Here is a 17,378-nt window from a genome sequence, read left to right as displayed (position 1 = left end):
GGCGGCCGGCCACCCAGTTGCTGGGGAGAAATGGCGCCGCCAGGGAGTGGAGCGCTGGAACCTCGCTGGCCCGACAGTCGGACTCAATCCTTAGTCATTCAATTCAGTCAGTAGGTCGTCGTCACTCACTCACTCACAAACCCGCAAACCCACACGCTTTTCATCACAATATGTACTCGATATTCTGTACGCACAAAACCACCGATTACGAAGATGGTCCTAAGGCTGTCGTTGTACTCACTCCTTGTGTTTTTTCATCACCTCCACAACACCCTCAGTCCCTTCTCCCACACCTATTCGTCTCTTTCTCGATCGCGATGAGAGATGAGACGGAACACTCCAAGTAAACAGCGCTAATCCCAATTCGGGCCAAGCGCTGTGAGGTGCCGGGGACTCTACGGGGAAACGCCGGAGTCGATACGTACCGCAAACAGCTCTGTACTCGCTTTCCTTTTGTACCTCCTGTAAAGCCTTCATTGCATCCTGTCACGACTCTTTTCCATTGTGGCTGCATCACCAAACATGTCCTGCTCTAGGAAACATCGACGCAGGAACTCTCGGAAGGAGAGATGGCGCCATACGTGCCAAATCTTGTGTCCACGGCGACGTAGCAACCCTTGACGGAACTTGCACACCGTTGGCTCCGTAGAGTGCTCCCCTCGCCCCGGGGGTTACGGGCGTCGACGCATCTCTGGCGGGGAGGAATGCTACTCTTCCAACCTGCGGATGTGACAGGACTTACGAATCCTCCATCTTCGTCTTCGTCTCCGGGGTTCCCTAGCATCCGTCGGAAAACATGTTACATTGTCGACGAGAACCGTCCGGCTTCATGCGACGCCGTCTCAAACAGGCGCACTTGACAGATGCAGGGCAATGCCGGGTCGGGCCATCTGAAGAAGCCAAGCTGTGTGTCTCAGGCGCGCCGCCGCCTCGCCTCTGATGCTTGCCCTGTACTTGTCGACCTGGTCGGGTCTCGAGGAAAGCAATCTCTGGCTCCCCCACCGTCGCCGGCGCCGACTCATGACCCCATGGCCTGTCTTCTCGGCCCGCCCCTTGTAGCCGACTTCCGTCCGTCTCCGACTGGCACTTCCCGGCTTGTGAGTATCTCCGGTCTCATGACGATGTAGGCATGTGGATGATGCAGGATAACGGCTGGTTCTGCTAGTAAAAGCATCGGCCTGACTATGGTGGCGTTACCGCCGCCGCCTGGTCGACCTTTCTGTCGTTCTTCCGTTTTCACCTTAGAATGGGTAGGTAGCTCCCTGTTTTCGACGTAGGGAAACAACTTCAACAACAACGACTGTGGAAATTCCCTATGCGCAAGTGTAACACGCGGGTATTCACTTGTCATATGCCAGTTTTTGGATTCCTACGCCTCGTTATGGACCTGGTAGTGCTATCAAGTCCTGTTCAATTCCAACCATTCCATCTGCAACTCCAAGCAGTCAATCTTGAGCTCTTGAATGTCCCCAAATGCATTGATCCGTGGTTTTCTCAGCATCCGGCACGCCGAGTGACTCTTCGGCGACAGCGGGGCTTGACGTAGGCCGCCACAGCGGTGCCCCCACCGCCATCCCAGCCGTCGCGGGGGATTTGTGGCGCTAGCTCACCTCAAAAAGATGCCTGCTACTTCCGTCCTTTTATCTCGTCATCACTCCGCCGTGGCCAACACTACATCTCTTCCGCGTCACACCACACCCAAACGTCTGCCACCGCTAGGGAACCACCGAGAACCGACGGTGCAGTATCAGACATGTCGCTGGCGCAACTATCTCGTCTTCTCCCCCTCCCCGAGGAGGAGTTGAAACAGGTGCTCGACTACGCAACCACCCTCTCAAAGACCGAAGCCGCGGAGCACTTCAACAACCTGTTGGGCGACTCACCCCAGGCCGTTGAGTTTATTTCCTCTTTTAATTCGCGAAGGCAGGACACGAAGCCTACGGCGCCGGCCCCGGAACCATCGTCAAACAACTCGAGCGCTCAGGCTCCGGCACCCAAGGCATCGCGCGGCCCGAAAAAGAAGAAGCAGTCGAACCTACACACCCCGGCCGCGAGACAGGTCGACGCCGCACCTCCGCCGGGGGCCAGCTACAGCAAGAAGGACCGGGAGGAAGAATACTATGGCGGCAGAAAACCCGTTCAGGCTGCGGAGAGCAGCGCGAGCACATCGGCCAACTTCAAACAATCGCTCAAAAGCGCAAACCCGCCCCCACAGCAGCAAAGGACGGCCGCCGGCTACCTGATATCCGACAAGGCCAAGCCCAAGTCGAACCCCGTCTCGCGATCGTCGACGCCGAAGCCGACGGCCAAGCCCACAAAGGTGTCGATTGCTGGCGGTACGCCTATGGCAGGCGCATCAACGGCCCTGAACGACCTGGACGCGGCGATTCGCTCATTGGAGCTGACGACAAACCCCACCATGGGCGACGATCCTAAGGCGAGGAGGTGCAACTGCGTGGCCACGCGGCACCCGCTCCAGACGGCGGCACCGAACTGTCAGTCCTGTGGCAAGGTCATCTGCGTCAAGGAGGGCCTGGGACCGTGCACTTTCTGCGGCACTCCTCTCCTATCATCGGAGGATGTCCAGGGAATGATCAGGGAACTCAAGTCGGAGAGAGGACGCGAGCGCATGGCGGCGGACCGCGAGGCTCACAAACGCGCCGAGGTCAGCAAGAAGCCGGCGCCGTTCAGCCAGAACAACAACAGCAACATGTCCGAGGCCGAGAGCAAAGCGCGGGAGCATCGCGACAAGCTGCTGAACTTCCAGGCGCAGAACGCCAGACGAACGACGGTGCGGGACGAAGCGGCGGACTTCGACGTCAGCGGGGCCATGGCGGGCAGCGGGGGCAACATCTGGTCGACGCCGGAGGATAGGGCCAGGGAGCTTAAAAGGCAGCAGAAGATTCTCCGCGAGATTGAGTGGAACGCGCGGCCCGAGTACGAGAAGCGGCGGCAGGTGGTTAGCATCGACGTAGTAGGCGGGAAGGTAGTCCGGAAGATGGCGGCCGTGGAGCGACCGACAACGCCGGAAGGAGAGGACGTCGTGGTCCACGAGGACGTCGACGAGAACGATTACGTCGGCAGTCGGAAGCAGGGCGGAAGTAATGGCGGCGGTGGCGGCGCGTTTAGTCACAACCCATTACTGGGCGGATTGATCAAGCCAGTATGGGACGCCAAGGGCAAGGACAAGGCAGCGCAGCTCGAGGGTCGTAAGGACAGGAAGACGCAGTGGAGGAGAGTACAGGATGACTTCAAGGACAACGAAGCGGTGATTCTGGACGGCGGTGCGCACGGGCACTCGACCACAGCGGACGAGCCAGATTGTGGATGAGTCGGCGGTCGGCGGAACGATGGCTCAGGAGTGTGGGCATGATGCTGTTGCTGGAATGCCTGATGGATGAGACAGACACTGTCACTGAGACTACACCAGCATGCCAACGACGAGGGCGTGTAGATGGATACCCAAAGAACAAGGCATTGTGTTAGACGGAGGTGCATTCTAGAGGCGCATAGACGACATGGCATGGCTGGACGAGGACAACAATTCGAGGATTGCGTAACGACCTGAATGAGACATGGCTTTTCTATCGCGTGGTACATGTTAAGATGCATAAAAGGCTCCCAACGTGTGTGTGTATGTCACAGACCTTTCTGATGTCTGCTGGCCGGATCGGCCGTTTGACTCGGACAGACATGGACCCGTGGTCACCAACCAACACAGAGGACTCAGGGGTCAAGTGCGGAGGGCCCAATGACGAGTGTAGAGGGGGCTAGGAAGAGCAAGTTAAAAGTCGGGAAAAAGCAAACATGGCCCGTTGAGAGGCAACCTTTGTGAGGTTGTGCAGCCCTCGCGGGAGCGTGAAGTGAGATACCTCGGTGGGTACCTAGGTACATGGACACGTAGGTACATGGTCATGTGATTTCGTGTCTTTGACCTGCTGAGTCAAGCCGAGCGGGAGGTTTGGCGTGTCGGTTTCAGTCACGTTTTTTCCTTCCTCTTTTCTTTTCTGTTTGCGAAGCCCCAGTACGCAGGGATGGGACCTTTTCATGGGCGTCGTTCCTTCCATGGACCTACTCCCATCGCATTTGCCTGAGATGCGCTTATTGAACCACACAGTTCCGATTCAATAAACCATCTGACCGGGGGATGCGGGTCATTTGAACTCCACGGATACACCAGAAGGTCAGAGTAAGGAGCAACTGCGTGGTTTTAGGGGTCGCGGGTCAGTGAGTGACAGGGGGGTCTCAGTCGCTATTGTTACAGTGGGGGATGCCGCCGCAAGACACGCCAGCCGAGACACCAGCAATGGCTCAGTGGCTCCCCGCCCGGCGATAATCCCCGTGCCCAGGTACCTGGCTGCCTTGGTTGGCAGAAAAGATACCTATCCTTGGCGAATCGCCCTACAGAAAGCCAGGGCAGTTCAGCGGCCAGTGCCAGCGTCGTGTCGCCTGTACCCGTAGGCTGTGTGACCACCTCGCTCCAATGCTCCACCACCTCGATCCTCCTCCTCAGCGTCGCAAGCCACTCTCTCCTGCTCGACTTCGCTCACCATCACTCCTCCACGACCGTCCCTCTGTTTCTCAAGCCTCCCTCCCCCGCGGCCTTCGTAGCCGCACATCATCCTTAACGGCGCGCTTCCAACGGTCGCCGCTCAGCATAGAGGCAGACAAACGTGCACGCTGTCGCTGTTGTCGCTTGCTTCAATCCGGCGCATGTCCAACGCCCTGCGCTGTCCGCCTTCCTCCATGGATTCCGCCTCGATCCCACCGCGGCTGGGTCACATGCACGACCCCGACCGTCGACAACACTTCCAAATGCACCCGTCTACGGCCCTGCAAGATGCGGCATTGTTGTCGGAGAAGCCTCCTCGACGTGCCCTGCCCGACTCGTCCCGCCCGCAGCCGGCCTCCGCCTCGACCGACGACGCGCTCAGCAGCGGCCCAGATGCCGCACCAACCTCGGGCGACGCGACTGCGAATCACCTCCGCCCACCACACCATCACCGCACCACCGTCCATGACGACCGCGACCGCAACCACCACAACCACAGCCACAACCACACTTATCAACACCCTTACCAGCAACTCTACCAGCCCGTTACGCAGCAGCGCCAACAGCAGCAGCAGCAGCAGCAGCAGCAACAACAGCACGATGCCGCCCGCACAATAGACGCCCAATCAACGACCAAAACACCAATTGTTACCTCTGCTGCCGCTGACTCTGACTCCTACCGCGACCGCCCCTCCTCTGTATCGCAGGATTCTACAGTGTCCGCCGAGACTGCCAACGTCTTTACGCCGCCCGCCAGCCAGGGCGATATGCCGGGAGGGAACCCTAATGGCCACACCTCCAGCCAAGAGTCCCAATTACTTCAGCTGTCCCATATCGCCGCCGCCCAGGACAAACTGGCCGAGGACAACGTCATGGCGACGGCCCGCAAGCGTATGGCCGATGGCGCTCTCAAGGAGCACACTTCCCCTATTCGTATGGGCCATTCCAGGAATACAAGTACCGTGAGCATGGCCTCCACGACAGCCAGCAGTATCGGCGATGTAAGTAGCGGTCCTTCCCCTCCCCTCCTCTCCCCATGGCATCTTGCGTATAAATGGCACTTGCGCTGATCATTCCAGTGGTCCACCGACCTTAAGACGCGCCTGTCATATGCTATGCTCAAGGTAAACCACGGCTGGCAGTCTAACTCGATAGACGAGGTCGAGTCCATGGCCTCCCAGGCCGCCTCCCCGGCCTCGAGTCATTCAACATTACATGGCCGCCAAGACATGTCGGCGAGTCCCCGCGCAAATATGGCCCGCTACGTACCTACTAGTGCTGCCAGCGCTGCCACCACGGCGAGCTCGAATCCGAGCCCGGCGACCTACGAGTCCTTCTGGAAAGATACCCAGAGATCTGCCCACAACTCAACCTCTCCGCCAGCACCGGCGCCTGCCGCGAACGCTCCCACCCTTGCGCCGCCGGCTCCCATCCAGCCGTCAAGGCCAATGGCCAACCCTCGCCGGAACTCGAATCCTCGCTACACCCCGACCCTACTCTCACATTCCCACAGCGCGTCGCCGCACACGCCTGGCCAGCAGAACAACAATGCAACGCCAAATCAGAGGTTAGGCCGGACTCCGCTCATCGATCCCATCCTCTTCTCACCTCACCAAAACGTTAGGGAGCAGGACGCCATCGAATCTCTCATCTTTATGAGTAGCCCCGGAAACTCGGCCAATATGAAGAACACCTATCTGTCGTCCATGGCATCCAACATTCCGGGCCGCCACGCCTTGCCGAGCTCCCAGCCGCCTCGCAAAAGCCTGCCGTCTCAACGGCCCCTATCACAAAAACGCGTCGGTTTCGAGAAGAGCCCTGGGAGCATGACGGCCGTTAGCGACATGGACGTCGACATGGACTCGCCCCAGTCGCGCGGCCCCGTGAGAAGACGAATTAACGGCAGTGCGAGCTTCTCTGCCGGGACCCGGCCCAGCACATTGCGACCTCAGCTCTCCCTCCCGGCGGCTCTCGGCAGCACGTCACGGCCACGGCCCCGTTTGGCGGATGCCGACATTGAGCGGATGATTGACCAAGCCGCCCAAGCTGGGGACAGCTCAGACGACGACGACGGTGAGATTCAAATCCCGGCGAGAAGCAGGGCAGGGGGCGGCCCCGTCGGCGGCCCCGTCGGCGTCTGACTGTTACGGGAGGGACCTGGAGATGCGATCGAGAGTAAAACGCACCTGGGACGGATTGCCTGGGCCCGTGCTGTGTTTTGAGGAAGTCCACCGGGGCTATTGGACAAACGCGATGATGATGACGACTTTAATTTCTTTGGGATGCGTATATATCGCTGCACATTGGGCGAAGCTCAACTGACGGGCAGGTTGCTCTTGTTACAAAGGCATATCATTTTACTGTTTGCCTTTTTTGGTTTTTCCCGCCTCATACGAAGAGCGGGCTCATTCTGGGAGCATCAGAGGCCGCGAGCCTCAACGGGGTTTGAATACCGGAGTTTTCATCTAGGGTGTCAATTGCATTGCATGGCCGCGGCCACAGTAGCATCGAACGTTGAATCATTGCATGGGACGACGGGCCCTTTGATTGCAAAAATCTAGTAAATACAAGTATGATTTACACGCGTCTTGCGACGCTCTTCAGAGTTATATAGAGAATCGGCAGCGATGCCCATCTGGGTCTACCCAAAAATCCCATCCGTTCCCAAAATCGGTACACATGGACTTGATTCGAAACCATGCAGGTATATAGCAAAAAACCAGACAAAACCATGACTACTACAAGTACAGTCTCATTCCCTTTCCCAAACGCCGGTCGTAATCAGAGAAGAAAGAGAAGGAGGACAGAAAAAAGATAAGAGGAGGCTACCAAGAGGCTTTACCAGCCATGGTGTCCGTGGTGGCCGTGGTGACCGTGATGACCGTGGTGGCCTCCGTGGTGGGGAGGGCTGTGGCGCCCGTCGTCGTGCTTCCTCCCGCCCATTAACGAACCGACCAGGCCGCTGAAGCCGCCGGACGAGTGGTGGCTTCCGTGGTGCGGGGGGCCAAAGTGCGGCGGGGGCGGGGGCGGGGGTCCGTGGTGGCCGTGGTGGCCGTAGCGTCCGCCGTAGTGGTGAGGCGGCGGAGGCGGGGGTGCATGATGGCCGTGATGACCGTGGTGGTGGCCGTGTTGCTTGCCGTGGTGGCTGCCGCTGAGCCTGTGCTCGATCTTGTTCGCGACGACGGCGCCGCCCAGCGCGCCGGCCACGGCGCCGAGCTTGCCACCGAGGAATTTCTTGCCGACGTAGCCGCCGGCGGCACCGCCGCCGATAGTGGAGACGAGGCCGCGCTCGCCGTCCTGGCCGCCGAGTTGAGCGTCGGAGCCGGCGGGGCCGGTGGAGCGGGAGCGGTGGTGGGAGGAGGAGGAGGAGAAGCCGGAGCGAGGGCGGTCGGAGCTTGCGGAGCGCGGGCGGTAGCCGGCTTTGTCTATGAGGGGGGCCGAGAGGTATTGGCTGCCGCGGGAGGAAGAACCGCCCGGAGTGTGGGTGTTTTGGCGGGTGCCGCCGTAGTACTCTTGTGCTGACATCGGGGCGACTGAGGTAAAGCTCTGGTTTATCTAATGCACTGGTTGGTGGATGATTGATGAATGGTTTGGGTGCGTGTTGTGTGCTTTTTGGTGTGTAATGTGTGTGTGTGTGTGTGTGTGTGTGTGTGTGTGTGCGTGAGCGTGTAAGTAAGTACACTTCGTATGTGAGGCGACTTGATGAGTGTTGGTTGAGTGGGAGGAGAAACGAAAAAAGACGTCACGAAGAACGAAGGGGCACACGACGTCTTAAGTAACTCGATCGTCCCAGGATGCAGACAGTCCGAGCAGATCCCAAAAGCGACACACGCGAGACAAGGCATGACTTACTGGGAAGAACCTAAAAGTTTCCAAGCATGATGGATGGATCCCGGCGTTGCGCGCTGGGGCGGAGCTATCGTACTGTAGGGGAGGGGCATGTTGCGTAAGATGGCCCAGGTACACAACACACGGTCCATCCCTCCACGTCCTCCTCCACACGCGAACCCCGCCAGCAGTGTATCTACATCACACTTAGACATAGCAACAGAGCCGAGGGAGGACCACAGCGGAAGACGTGTTCGTGCCTTGACGAGCGGCTGGCCTGGCGGCGCTAGTACCGAGACAGGCGGTCATGATACCGAGTCTTCGGGACTCGTCACGGGGGGGTCTCTCTCTGCGGTGTTGTCTCTATGTGGAAGAGACGTCTGATGTGCCCTCATCATGCTGAGTGAGGAGGCTCGAACGGTTTCGAGTTAGTACGTACTGGAGTGACCCTACTATCTTCCCCTGTGATGATGTGGGTGTGTTCTTCTGCAGCGGCACCCACCCCTGCCTACGTTTGCTTGTTTGTTGCTTATTTTGAGGTCTGCAGGGTAGAATTCGGCAGACAGGAGTGAGGGCCGTTTGGATATGACTCTACCGTAGGTAGTGGTAATAGCAACCCCGGTGCCGATGTGACGAATCGTTCACTAGCTAGGCGGGGGAGATGCGAGATTGCCGACCGGGGTTTACACTGACACGCAACTCGTACACTCCTGTATTCGGAGGAGAATGTGGATGGGAAGAGCACAACGCAGCTTGGGTGTTGAGGCTTGGGAGAGAGTTCGGGGGAGGCGGTGCGCTAAGCCCCATAGCCATGTGACCCCACTTTCCCTGAGTGGTCGGCTTTCTTTTCGGTGTTGATGTGCCGTACCGTACGGATACAGAGCAGGATAGAGTACGGATACGTTCCGATGATATGCCTCGGCGAGTCCGGCGCTCTCGCTCTTCTCTTCCTTCTCATTTCAGACAGACTTACTCTTCACTCAGATACCTGGCTAAGATAGGTAGGTATCTGACATCTCACTCACTTTTGTTTCTCTCAAAGCAGCAATAATGGCGTCGACAGTAATCGACGAGGGTTCTGCCACCCCTACCCCTATGACCTCATTCAACTTTCTGTTCAACTGCCGTTCATCGCTCCTCATGGCTAAGTAGGTAGACTCTGAGGAGCGCAAGGACAGCTCCAACCTTTGTCTCAAGTCGCCCGTGAAAAGCATCTTCGGATCAGACGCCGAGCCTCACCCGCTCACGTCTCCGCCGCCGTTTTCTCACCTCACACCACGTCATGTTTTGAACGCAAATACCTTAATCTTCGCGCTTCTCCACGGGCTCATCGATAACTCACAAGCCAAGACGGCAGACCCGGCCTCGCACCACAGGGTTTCCTCTGTTCACGCCCTGACTCACGACAGGCATGAGCCCGGTTCGGTCTCAATGTTCCATTCTTCCCGGAAGATGCGCCCACCCCGCTTCCTTCTAGAACGAATCGAAACATGTTCTGCCTGTATGCTCCCCGCTCCCCGAGCACGACCCTCGCTCCGGCCCCGCACGCTATACAGGACAGGGATGGTCGACCGGATACTCGCCCACATTCCCGAACGCGAAGCCCCGGACTTCGGCGTCATCTTCCGCCAAGCCACGATGCGTGTCATTCGGACCGCAGTGAAACTTGTTTGCGCAGCGGACTCACGAGACACGATGTCTCACGTGAGGGATTCTGTCCGGAAAACATTCTGTTGTGCAGTGCGTATGGCCAAGGTTCATCAAGTTCATTTTCAGCCATGTATATCACCTCTAGTCGTTGGGTGGGCGGCTACTACAAGTCAGACCATGTCGCTACGGAACCCAACACCCCCCGAGACCTCTGCTCGACACCCCGCGCCCTCACCGCAGACGCGCCGACTGGCACGACGACACAACAAACGTCTCCTCCAGCGGGAGATTACGGCTCGACGCCCCAACCCTCGCTGTGAATGCGCCGCTCGGCACGATCCAGTTCTGCCGCCCGACATCCCAGTAGCTCAGATCCTTGCGCCGCAGGTGGAACGTCGCCGTGCCCGACTCGCCGACGCCAAGCCGCAGCTTCTGGAAACCGCGGAGCTGCTTCGGCGGCGACTCGGGCGCGCTAGACGGCAGCGTGATGTACAGCTGCGCCACCTCGGCGCCCGCCACACCGCCCGTGTTCGTCACCGTCGCCGTCACCGTCGCCGCGATCTCGAAGAGGTCCGCCCGCCCGCCAGGCACCACCTGACCGACCGCGGGGCCGGCCTTCGCCGTCGACGTGACGCCGATGTTCGAGTACGTGTAGTTGGTGTACGCTATTTGTCTGTTGTTCAGCATCGTATTTCACATCGGTTATCTCGGAAGTCGCCCCAACTTACACAGTCCGAAACCAAACTCGTACCGCGGCTCGATGCCAAAGAAATCAAAGTGCCTGTAGTCGATGAAGATGCCCTCGCCTCCAAAATTGTCTTCAGTCGTCTGGGACACGGCGGTGCCGTAGTCGGCGGCACTTTTGCCGATGGTGTACGGCAGCTTGCCGTTGGGGTTCGTCGCGCCCCAGAGCACGTCGACGAGCGCATTGCCCGTCTCCTGCGACCCGAGCCCGGCCCACACGACGGCCTTGACGCCCGGTTGCGATAGGATGGCTTCGAGGATGACGGGCCCGGTACTGTGAACCACCACCACAACGTTGTCGTTGGCCGCCGCCACCGCTTCCACGAGCTCGTTGCCTCCGTGCCAGGGATTTAAATCGAGTCTATCTCCAGGGTTGCCATCTACATTGATGTAGCCTTCTCCCGAGTCCGACGTGACGAAGACGAATACCACGTCCGCGCCGGCCGCCGCCGCCGCCCCCTGCGGCCCGTCGTCCGTGCTGCTCGCCACCACCTCGGTGCCGTCCCGCTCCGCCCGCTCCTGCATCGCGTCCAGCGGCGCTACAAGGTACGGGTAGTCAACGGTTCCTGATCCCCAACCCATTCCAAGCGTGCCCGTGTTGCAGCTGCGGTCGTAGCAGGCGTTGATGCCGTCCGGGTTGTTGACGGCCGAGGAGCCGACGACGGCGATCTTGCGCGGGGCTTTCAGGGGCAGCACGGCCCCATCGTTCTTGAGGAGGACGATGCCGTCGCGGGCCGTCGCGCGCACGTTCTGCTTATGGTCGGCCTGCACATCTGCGGCGAGGTTCACGGGGGGGTATTCGCCCTGATCCTGGCCGAGGAGGTACCAGGCGGCGAGGATGCGGCGGACCTTGTCGTCGAGGGTCGACAGCGAGACCTGGCCGCTCTCAACGGCCGCCTTGAGGCGCGGGCCCCACCAAACTGAGTCTGGGTCGTTGGCCCAGTTGGCGTTGGGCATCATCATGTCGAGCCCGGCGTTGGCGCCGCTGACGGTGCCCGTTGTGGCGAACCAGTCCGTCATGATGTAGCCGGGGAAGCCGAGCTCCTGCTTGAGCAGCGTCTTCATTACGGCGTCGTTCTCGCACGACCACGTGCCGTTGATCTTGTTGTACGAGCACATGACGGAAGCCACGTTGGCCCGGACGGCTTCGGCGAACGGCCAGAGGTACAGCTCATGCATGGCTCGGTCGGGGACGTTGCTAGAAATGGTTTCCCGGTTGAGCTCCTGCTCGTTGGCGATGTAGTGCTTCGCCGTCGCCTGCACGCCCACCGACTGCATGCCCTCGATCGTCTCCTTGGTCGCCACGCCCATGAGGTACGGGTCGGGGCCGAAGCCCTCCCAGTTTCTACCGGCGTTGGGGATCTGTTGTTGTTTGTCGTCTCTGGTTAGTTCTGGAAGCTAGGATCATGATCAGGCATGTGGAGCTCGACTCACCTTGCCCAAGGCGCCGCACGCGGGCCCGAGCATGACGTGCACGCCAACGCCCCTGGCCTCGGTGGCCTTGAGAGCGGCGCGTTCGCGGATCAGGTCAATGTCCCATGTCGCCGCCGCCTGGATGCCCGGCACGAAGGCCGTGACGTTGCTGGCGTAGCGGACGCCGAGCGGGCCGTCCTGGAGGCAGAGGGAGGGGAAGCCGATGGACGAGGCCGGCGACGTGTTGCCGACGCAGAGGCCCTTGCCCCAGCCGATGCCCGAGACGATGCCGATCTTCTCGTCCAGAGACAGGCGGGGCAGCGCCGTCTCGGCCTTGGCGTATGCCGCGTCCCATTCCGGGGACCGGCGAGGGCCCGTCGAGTTTTGCGCGGCGGCGAGGGTCGTCGCCGCGGCGATGAATGCCACCTTGGAGAGATGCATTTCGGTTCAATGGGGATAGGCCGTCGTGAAAGGTGACGCTGGAAGAGAGCAGTGCTACACTCCTCCATGCACCTGCTGCCACCTTCGTCCTATTTATACATCCTCCGCCACGCATGTCGGTCTGAAGCCTCACGAGCTCTCCCCGCCCCTTCCCCCTTTTCCCCGCCCGGTCGTGCAATGACGATCTGTACCATTCAACGTGCTGGAACCCCGCCGACAGTCCAGCCAAGCTGCCGAGCAGGAGGGAGGGCGTCCATCCGGCAAGGTCAAGTTGGGCCGGGCTAGGGCCGGCCTCGGGTTGTCTTGATGATGCCACGCCCCGCGGCAGGGACATGTCTGGTTCCGAAAGTCTACAGGTTGGTGGTATATTGCCAGCTGCATTGCTTCCTCTTGGCCACGTATCTCGGTCCGGTTAAGTTAGATTTCTTCCAGGGGCGAAATGCTCGGTGGCAGAATCCTGCGGCTTGACATCAGCCACCCCTCACTCACTCACTCACTCACCCAGCCCGAGATACTTAAGAAGCCATTGATTCCCGACTGCTCGAGAGTTCGTTACAATGGCCAAATTCCCATTGTTCCTCACGTAGGCATAAGACGACTCTGAACGGCCACTTCACAATGCAACGTCAGGTTCAGTAATCGTCTTGCCTGTCGACATTGAAGGGCAGTTTTGCTTCTCATGTGACATTGACGCTGCTCGTTGGGTTGCATTCGATCTCTTGGGAGCCCGGGGTGCTGATGCGGACGATGGGCCCAGGGAAATGAGGGGAAAAGGGCCGGTTGCAGTAGTGTAGGCCAGGAGTGAATCTGCCCATGCCTATGCATATTCATGCTGGCTGAATGAATTCCCGCGAATAGCTAGTCACTCGGGGACATCGGTCGATCGCTGGCCGTCGTCCAATTGCGAAGAGGCGGTTGTATGCGTGAGAGAAGGAGAGAAAGAGATTGAGAGTGAGAGTGAGAAGAAAAAAACCGTCAGCTAGTCTGGTCTGGTCTGGTCTGATTCGAACTGGCCCAGTGGAAACGGTGGATGACGTTGTAAATCTTGACATATTAAGTGCCGGTCCGCTTGCAACCCCGCGTTGGCATGCCGCTCATTTGGCCCCGGGCGGGGGGGCACGGCTGTGTCGGAGATTGGGGGCCTATTCTAAGTTTTCTCCAAAAGGGAACGAAAGGGGAAGGAAGAGGGATGAACTTTCCCGCAGCAGTCCTGATGAACAATGAATGATGATGGCGGTGTTCTCCGTGCTTGTTCTCGCCGGCCCAGCTGCCATGTGCCGTCGTTCTGTCCTGTTATCTGACACTGGCCTACGGTAATGTCTGTTGGACGACCACGACCGTCATAAACCAGGATTGCAGTGGCGATCGGGATCTATACGCAACGTCATGTGCTTCCGTCGATTGGCTGTTTCAAACTGTCATTCTGTGCAACTTCAAGCTTAAACTTAGTTGGACCTAGTACGAGAGAAACAGCATGGTTATTGGGAGTCAGCAAGTATGTGGTGCAACAACATCTTAAAAGGGGGGGGGGGGTTGAACAGTCTCAAGATTATTGGTGTGAGTGACCCCACAGCAAGGCAATCAATATTGCAGTAACTTCATACCGTCAGCAAGTAGTACATGATAGAAGCAAGTCAAGCATGCTATATTGAAGAGAGAAGAGACGAAAGTTGGATAGACTTCGTAATTCCAGCTGTCAAAACCAACCCATCAAATCAATAGGAAGAATTATCATCTATGTGTAATAGAAAAGACACAGACAGGACTAAATGCTCTGCAAGGAAAGTTACTTGAAGGGAGGCAACTTATTAACAAGTAAGAAAGCATGCCTCCAATGTGTGTGTGCAGTCAGGGCTTCTGAGCATTAGCAAAAATAATGCAAAATGGATGCGGCCAGTGTGGATTGAACACACGACCTTCAGATTATAGATGATTGAAGTTCACTTCAGTCTGACGCTCTCCCAACTGAGCTATGTCCGCCGCATTTGTATGAAAATTTCTGCAACTAGATAGACTAACAACTATTAGCAGCAAACACTGGATACACTTGATTCCAATGTGCGTGAAATCAGCACCACCGTCATTCCGATGGTACTCAATGACAAACAAGGCTTTCTTTTCTTTCAGGTCTTGCAGCAAATGTCCACATAGTTACAACGCTCTTTGAAATAAGAGTCACACATACCTGCAATGATGGTCCTTGGCAGCCGGCTTGCCGATTGAGCTCCTCGGCATGCTCACTCAGAGTCATCGTTCACTTGCATGGGTCATTGGAGCAGGACAAGGTGGTGCCAGCCGACATATTCTTATCGACGCTCAAGACTTTAGATCAATTGGGCGGCTGGAAGCAATTGTTGGGTTGGTTCGTGACTTCTTAGACACTAATCTCAAGCCCGTAACCTCAATCTTTAACACGCTTGAAATCTCCTGGCACATGCCAAAAAAACCCACCGAAACGGCTGCACCATGGATATGAGTAGACTCCAAACGACTCAGCTCCAACACTCGTCGGCTAGGCTCGGCGACGCGAGCCCATTCCACAGTTCACCATGACACTAAGCCCAAAAGCTAATTGTTGCCGGCCCGCGCCCTACAGGAGACATGCAGAGACGCCAATCATTCCGAAGTCCTGGCGGGTCGCAGCGGGCCACATTTCCCAATAACCCATGTCCTCCGGGGGTGCGGAGGGGGAGAGCTCCATTATCTAACAACTCGCTATCTAACGACAGCGGTATCAACAGTGACTCAAGGCCGTTGAGAGTAAGACGACTTATCAGATGCCTTCAAACGGCGATAAAAGCTTCCTGCTCGGCTGGTTGAAAAACACAAATCGACTCGGTTGATATCTATCACTGTTCAACGACTGTCTTGTTGCACAAACCGAGCGCATCACTCATCCATCTCCACTTGAAGAACCATCAACCTCACTATCATCTGAGAGCATCTGCATCATGGGCGATCTCGTCAAGGAAACGAGCCAGCTTCAGCTGAGCTCCATCCCTTTCGGCAAGCCAATGTTGAAGGAATTTCTCATTGACCCAGCTTACCACAACATGAACCACGGTATGCCCCCGTCCCACGAACGACCGACCAACCCTTCTCATCAACTCAACTAACACTGCCCGACTCTCCTTCCTTCCAAGGCTCCTTCGGCACCATCCCCCGTCACATCCAAACCGTCCTTCGCTCTTACCAAGACAAGGCCGAAGCACGCCCCGACCCTTTCATTCGCTGGGAGTACCACACCTACCTCAAAGAATCTCGCCAGGCCGTGGCCGATCTCATCAACGCGCCAGTCGACTGCACCGTCTTCGTCCCCAACGCAACCGTGGGCATCAACACCGTCCTCCGCAACCTGATCTGGGCTCCCGACGGCCTCGACGAGATCCTCTACTTCTCCACCGTCTACGGCGGCTGCGCCAAGACCATCGACTACATCGTCGACACCCGCCTCAGTCTCGTCTCCTCCCGCAGCATCCCCTTGGCGTACCCTCTCGAGGACGACGAGATCGTCGCCCTCTTCCGCGACGCTGTCGCTCAGAGCCATGCGGAAGGCAAGCGCCCCAAGATCTGCCTCTTCGACGTCGTCTCCAGCCTGCCGGGCATCCGGTTCCCCTTTGAGGCCGTCACCGCCGCGTGCCGCGAGCTGGGCATCTTGAGCCTCGTCGACGGTGCCCAGGGCGTCGGAATGGTGCCTCTCAACATCGCCGCCGTAGACCCCGATTTCTTCGTCTCCAACGCCCATAAATGGCTATTAGCCCCCCGAGCTTGTTGCGTTTTCTATGTCCCCGAACGGAATCATCATCTCGTGCCCTCTACAATACCAACCTCGCACAGCTACGTACCTCGGACCGGTGTGCAACGCCACAACCCGCTCCCGCCGAGCGGCGAGCCGCCCTTCGTGACCAGGTTCGGCTTCGTGGCGACGCTTGACAACAGCCCCAGCCTGTGCGTCAAGCACTCCATCGAGTGGCGCAAGAGCATCGGCGGCGAGGACAAGATCATGGAGTACCTCTGGACCCTGGCCAAAAACGGCGGGAAGAAGGTCGCCGCCATCCTGGGGACCTTCATCCTGGACAACAAGTCCGAAACGCTGACCAGGTGCGCCATGGTCAACGTCGCGCTGCCGATAGTCATGGGGGCGGATGCCGAGACCCTGTCCGTTGGCCCGGACGGCACGATCACGGTTCCGGAGAAGGAGGCTTCCCTCATTGTCAACTGGATGCTCTCGGCACTGGTGAACGAGTACCAGACATTCGTCGCCCTATTTTGGCACCAGGGTCGCTGGTACTCGAGGATCTCGGCGCAGATATACCTCGACGAGACGGATTTTGAGTGGGTTGGCAACACCATCAAGGAACTCTGTCAGAGGGTGGCGAAACAAGAATACAAGGTTAAGGTCTAGGAGGGTGCCAAATAAGCTCTTTGTTTACTATGTTGGCCGGAGAGCTCAGAGTATTTAAGCTAGAATGAGATTGACCCATGTAGGTCCTACTTTTACTCGGATTTAACAGTTGTAGGAGAAGGAAAGTGAATGTGGCTTTTGCCTTCACGAACTGATTGTCACGAACTCATTGCCCCCGTGCCATCCCCCTTCCCTCAGCATCAAGCTACCTACCTAACATGTGCAACAGTCGACATCAAGTGACAACGCGGACGATACATAGCTACATACAAGCAAGTTTCATCAAGTGACAACGCGGACGATACATAGCTACATACAAGCAAGTTTCATCACACCAGCGGCACG

The 17,378-nt window shown here is 58.0% G+C and overlaps 5 protein-coding genes across 5 annotated transcripts; 3 read left to right on the top strand and 2 right to left on the bottom strand.

Moving 5' to 3' along the window:
- Positions 1-1,313: 1,313 nt before the first annotated feature.
- Positions 1,314-3,592, top strand: CDEST_05886 (Putative Zinc finger, C2HC5-type, activating signal cointegrator 1). The gene has a single exon (XM_062922045.1). It carries the CDS (start codon positions 1,754-1,756, stop codon positions 3,329-3,331), a length of 1,578 nt encoding a protein of 525 aa, XP_062778096.1. The 5' UTR covers positions 1,314-1,753; the 3' UTR covers positions 3,332-3,592.
- An 805-nt stretch (positions 3,593-4,397) lies between these two features.
- On the top strand, positions 4,398-7,334 carry CDEST_05885 (Putative transcription factor Nrm1/Whi5). The gene is made up of 2 exons (XM_062922044.1): positions 4,398-5,553; positions 5,632-7,334. Exons 1-2 carry the CDS (start codon positions 4,714-4,716, stop codon positions 6,691-6,693), a joined length of 1,902 nt encoding a protein of 633 aa, XP_062778095.1. The 5' UTR covers positions 4,398-4,713; the 3' UTR covers positions 6,694-7,334.
- Position 7,335: 1 nt separating this feature from the next.
- On the bottom strand, positions 7,336-9,103 carry CDEST_05884 (Putative glycine zipper 2TM domain-containing protein). The gene has a single exon (XM_062922043.1). The coding sequence runs from the start codon at positions 8,075-8,077 to the stop codon at positions 7,391-7,393; it is 687 nt and encodes a 228-aa protein (XP_062778094.1). The 5' UTR covers positions 8,078-9,103; the 3' UTR covers positions 7,336-7,390.
- Positions 9,104-9,751: 648 nt separating this feature from the next.
- Positions 9,752-13,902, bottom strand: CDEST_05883 (Putative glycoside hydrolase, family 3, glycoside hydrolase family 3 domain, immunoglobulin). Its single transcript, XM_062922042.1, has 3 exons — positions 12,209-13,902; positions 10,759-12,136; positions 9,752-10,695 (listed from the first exon to the last, which is right to left on the bottom strand). The coding sequence occupies exons 1-3, from the start codon at positions 12,626-12,628 to the stop codon at positions 10,262-10,264; spliced, it is 2,232 nt and encodes a 743-aa protein (XP_062778093.1). The 5' UTR covers positions 12,629-13,902; the 3' UTR covers positions 9,752-10,261.
- Positions 13,903-15,269: 1,367 nt separating this feature from the next.
- CDEST_05882 (Putative aminotransferase class V domain, pyridoxal phosphate-dependent transferase, major) lies at positions 15,270-17,209 on the top strand. The gene is made up of 2 exons (XM_062922041.1): positions 15,270-15,691; positions 15,772-17,209. Exons 1-2 carry the CDS (start codon positions 15,580-15,582, stop codon positions 17,031-17,033), a joined length of 1,374 nt encoding a protein of 457 aa, XP_062778092.1. The 5' UTR covers positions 15,270-15,579; the 3' UTR covers positions 17,034-17,209.
- The last annotated feature ends 169 nt before the right edge of the window (positions 17,210-17,378 follow it).

Source organism: Colletotrichum destructivum, chromosome 3 (genome assembly GCF_034447905.1).
Source record: "Colletotrichum destructivum chromosome 3, complete sequence".
NCBI lineage: Eukaryota > Fungi > Ascomycota > Sordariomycetes > Glomerellales > Glomerellaceae > Colletotrichum > Colletotrichum destructivum.
The sequence above is the reverse complement of the archived record's forward strand: the minus strand, read 5'-3'. Positions and strand labels throughout refer to the sequence as shown.

Coding starts and splice junctions, on each gene's coding strand:
- CDEST_05884 (XM_062922043.1), bottom strand. CDS start 8,077: ATGTCAGCACAAGAGTACTACGGCGGCACCCGCCAAAACACCCACACT.
- CDEST_05885 (XM_062922044.1), top strand. CDS start 4,714: ATGTCCAACGCCCTGCGCTGTCCGCCTTCCTCCATGGATTCCGCCTCG. Junction 5,554..5,631: donor CAGCCAGCAGTATCGGCGAT/GTAAGTAGCGGT, acceptor TGATCATTCCAG/TGGTCCACCGACCTTAAGAC.
- CDEST_05883 (XM_062922042.1), bottom strand. CDS start 12,628: ATGCATCTCTCCAAGGTGGCATTCATCGCCGCGGCGACGACCCTCGCC. Junction 12,137..12,208: donor CGTGCGGCGCCTTGGGCAAG/GTGAGTCGAGCT, acceptor AAACAACAACAG/ATCCCCAACGCCGGTAGAAA. Junction 10,696..10,758: donor CGAGTTTGGTTTCGGACTGT/GTAAGTTGGGGC, acceptor ACAGACAAATAG/CGTACACCAACTACACGTAC.
- CDEST_05886 (XM_062922045.1), top strand. CDS start 1,754: ATGTCGCTGGCGCAACTATCTCGTCTTCTCCCCCTCCCCGAGGAGGAG.
- CDEST_05882 (XM_062922041.1), top strand. CDS start 15,580: ATGGGCGATCTCGTCAAGGAAACGAGCCAGCTTCAGCTGAGCTCCATC. Junction 15,692..15,771: donor TTACCACAACATGAACCACG/GTATGCCCCCGT, acceptor CTTCCTTCCAAG/GCTCCTTCGGCACCATCCCC.